Here is a 2,886-nt window from a genome sequence, read left to right as displayed (position 1 = left end):
TTTTTTTTTTAATTAGCTCTTCATTGTACTTTATGCTTTTAGTTTGAGTTTCCCAAGTAAAACAACTGCTTCAAGGATGGAAAATACATTTAGTTCTGGGGAAATTTAATATGTATAACATATATATTTGATAAAGGCCAGACCCCCTAGGTAAAAAATGAAATAAGCTAATATTAATTTGATACTGAGAAAATATCTCATGGTTTTCATAAATCTATTTTGAATCATAAACTATGTATATATCTTTTCTAAATACTTAGTATAAATTGGTATACTTTGAAATATTTGTCAGACATCATGTAGGTAAGACAGAATGTCATTGTTAGTGTTGATATTTTAAATTTGATAATGCCCATATTCATTCTCTGGGCAAAATATTTTAAAAAATTGAGAAACATTTAGCAGAAGCAAAACTTTAGCTCATGTAATCCAACCATAGATGTTGCAAAAACACAAAACAAACAAATACACACAGTTTTAATGTTCATTTTTTTTACAAGTTTTAATGTTCTGATATGAAATACAACTATTGTAGATACTGGCCATTTTTAAAGCTTAGATTAAGACATAAACCAACAGAGATGATAAAAGATTATAGAGATGTATATAAAAACAGATTTTTTATGAATATTTGGAAAAAATTGGTATTTTTACTCCTCAATTTTAGTCACATAAAGACCACAAAAGAGCACTCTGAGGGTTCCTGGGAGGCTTGGTCAGTTAAGCGTCTACCTTCTGCTGGAGTCATGATGCCAGAGTCCTGGGATTGAGCTCTGCATTGGGCTCCCTGCTCAGCGGGGAGTCTGCTTCTCCCTCTGCCCCTCACCCTGCTCTTGTGCTCTCTTTCTCAAACAAATAAATAAATAAAATCATTAAAAAAAAAAAAGAGCACTCTGGCTCTCTCCTGCTCTCTTTCACCATACCCCCACCCCCAACTGCATACACATGTGAATAATCACACCCCAGTAGACAAACATACAAGCTAAACCAATGGAGATAATTTAGTATAAATGTAACAAAGCAATATTTACAATTAAATAAAGTTTATTTAATAATACATATGCTTTTTAAAGATTTGTTTATTTGAGAGAGAAAGAGAGAGTGCGTCATGCAGGGGGGAGGGGCAGAGGGAGAGGGTCTCAGGCAGACTCCCTGCTGAGCATGGAGCTCATCATGGGGCTCCATCTCACAGCTCTGAGATCATGACCTGAATTGCAATCAAGAGTCCAATGCTTAACCGACTGTGCCATCCAGGCGCCCTTAATTCATATGTTTTAAGGTAAAATTGATAATCCAACTTAATTAAATTTTATGTCACATTATAAAGGTAATACCATATCAAAGGAAAAACTTTCCTATAAACTACGATACAATCTGATCTGTAATAATGAATCAAAATGGGCATGCTGAATTTCCTTTATTTACCTCAGATAGTTTGATACAAAGTCAGTATTTTTGAAGACATTTAAAAATTTTTCATGTGAAGGAAACTTGGAGAGAATGCAAGTAAAATAGGGCGATGTAGCCAATAGACTAAAAGCTCCTCAGTAGAAGCCATAAGACCAGTATCTTCCATAGCACAATGGGCGGCAGCAGCCATTTCCATAGCCACCATAGCCACAGCCCAGGCCACCATAGCCACAGCCCAGGCCACCATAGCCACAGCCCAGGCTACCGTAGCCACAGCCCAGGCCACCATAGCCACAGCCCAGGCCACCATAGCCACAGCCCAGGTCACCGTAGCCATAGCCCAGGCTACCGTAGCCACAGCCCAGGCTACCGTAGCCACAGCCCAGGCTACCATAGCCACAGCCCAGGTCACCATTGCCGTAGTAACACATGGTATCAGGAATGGAAGGTTCAGTTGAGGAGCAGGAGGTAGGTATCTTTAATATGAATGCCACCATCTGCCAAGGGCCTTTTATACACCCTCAGTGGTGGGTGGGGAAAACCACAGGCAGTGTAGCATCCTATATCTCACTAATTTGCTTCAGACAACATCATGAATATTTTTATTTATTGGCAAAACAGGGCCCTCATAACTGAGATAATTTTACTCCTATATCAGGACTCCACCATTTATGGGCCTTTAAAATGAATCTCTTATTCTGTTTTCAAGGCTATGTCTCACTCTATATTTATTTAGTTGAAAAAATATGACTTGATTACATAGCCTGATCCAAACATGAAAATAGGTATCCCGTTGTTTGGTTTTGTGTCCATTCTTCTTTAAGAAGAATTTTAAAATGAGCCTTGTCTGGAGGAACATGTTTCCTGAATCTTGCACATAAAGGATGGATATAATATATATTCATATAGTCTTACAAAAAACACTTCCTTCCAACTCAATATGACTACTTATTGGTTATGTTACTGGTAATATGGTGGCAAGTACTTTCATATATGGACATATTTGGCATTTATTTATCAACCTTTCCTTTGTGCGACTTTGATCTTTCCAGAAAATGTGTGACCATTTTATGGGCAGAAATGGTTTATGCCTTATGCTTCCTTGTGTCATCACATAGGAAGGTGTTGTAGATGTATCTGCAAACCATATGGAGGTTAAGCTTGATGCTCCGTCCTCAACTCATGTTTTTTTTTTATCATGGCTCATTTCTGTTCTTCCAGATACCCCAGATTTGCAGTAGTGAGATGTGTCCTAAACAACGTGTGGATATTATCAGAGAGGTGAAAAGAGCCCAGCATTCATTCTTCATTCCCTCAGTTTTCAGCTGATTGGTGAAGTGTTGGTGGAGATAGAAATCCCCAATCATGGAAGGACTAATTGAGCACCCAGCAGAGACTATGCTCTAAGTTTTTTTTTTTTCTTTCTTTCTTTTCTTTCTTTTTCTTTCTTTCTCTTTCTTTCTTTCTTTCTTTCTT

General features: G+C 37.7%; 1 protein-coding gene across 1 annotated transcript in view; it reads right to left on the bottom strand.

Moving 5' to 3' along the window:
* Window positions 1-1,544: 1,544 nt before the first annotated feature.
* The window catches only part of LOC116624998 (keratin-associated protein 20-1-like), a 5,817-nt gene continuing 4,475 nt past the window's right edge, over window positions 1,545-2,886 (bottom strand). The window contains exon 2 of the mRNA XM_032393289.1: window positions 1,545-1,708. Within this exon, the coding sequence (XP_032249180.1) occupies window positions 1,545-1,708 (164 nt within the window). The remainder of the gene's footprint in view (window positions 1,709-2,886) is intronic.

Source organism: Phoca vitulina, unplaced genomic scaffold, assembly GCF_004348235.1.
Source record: "Phoca vitulina isolate PV1807 unplaced genomic scaffold, GSC_HSeal_1.0 scaffold72, whole genome shotgun sequence".
Taxonomy (NCBI): Eukaryota; Metazoa; Chordata; class Mammalia; order Carnivora; family Phocidae; genus Phoca; species Phoca vitulina.
Note: the sequence above shows the minus strand (reverse complement) of the source record. Positions and strands in the feature narration are given on the sequence as shown.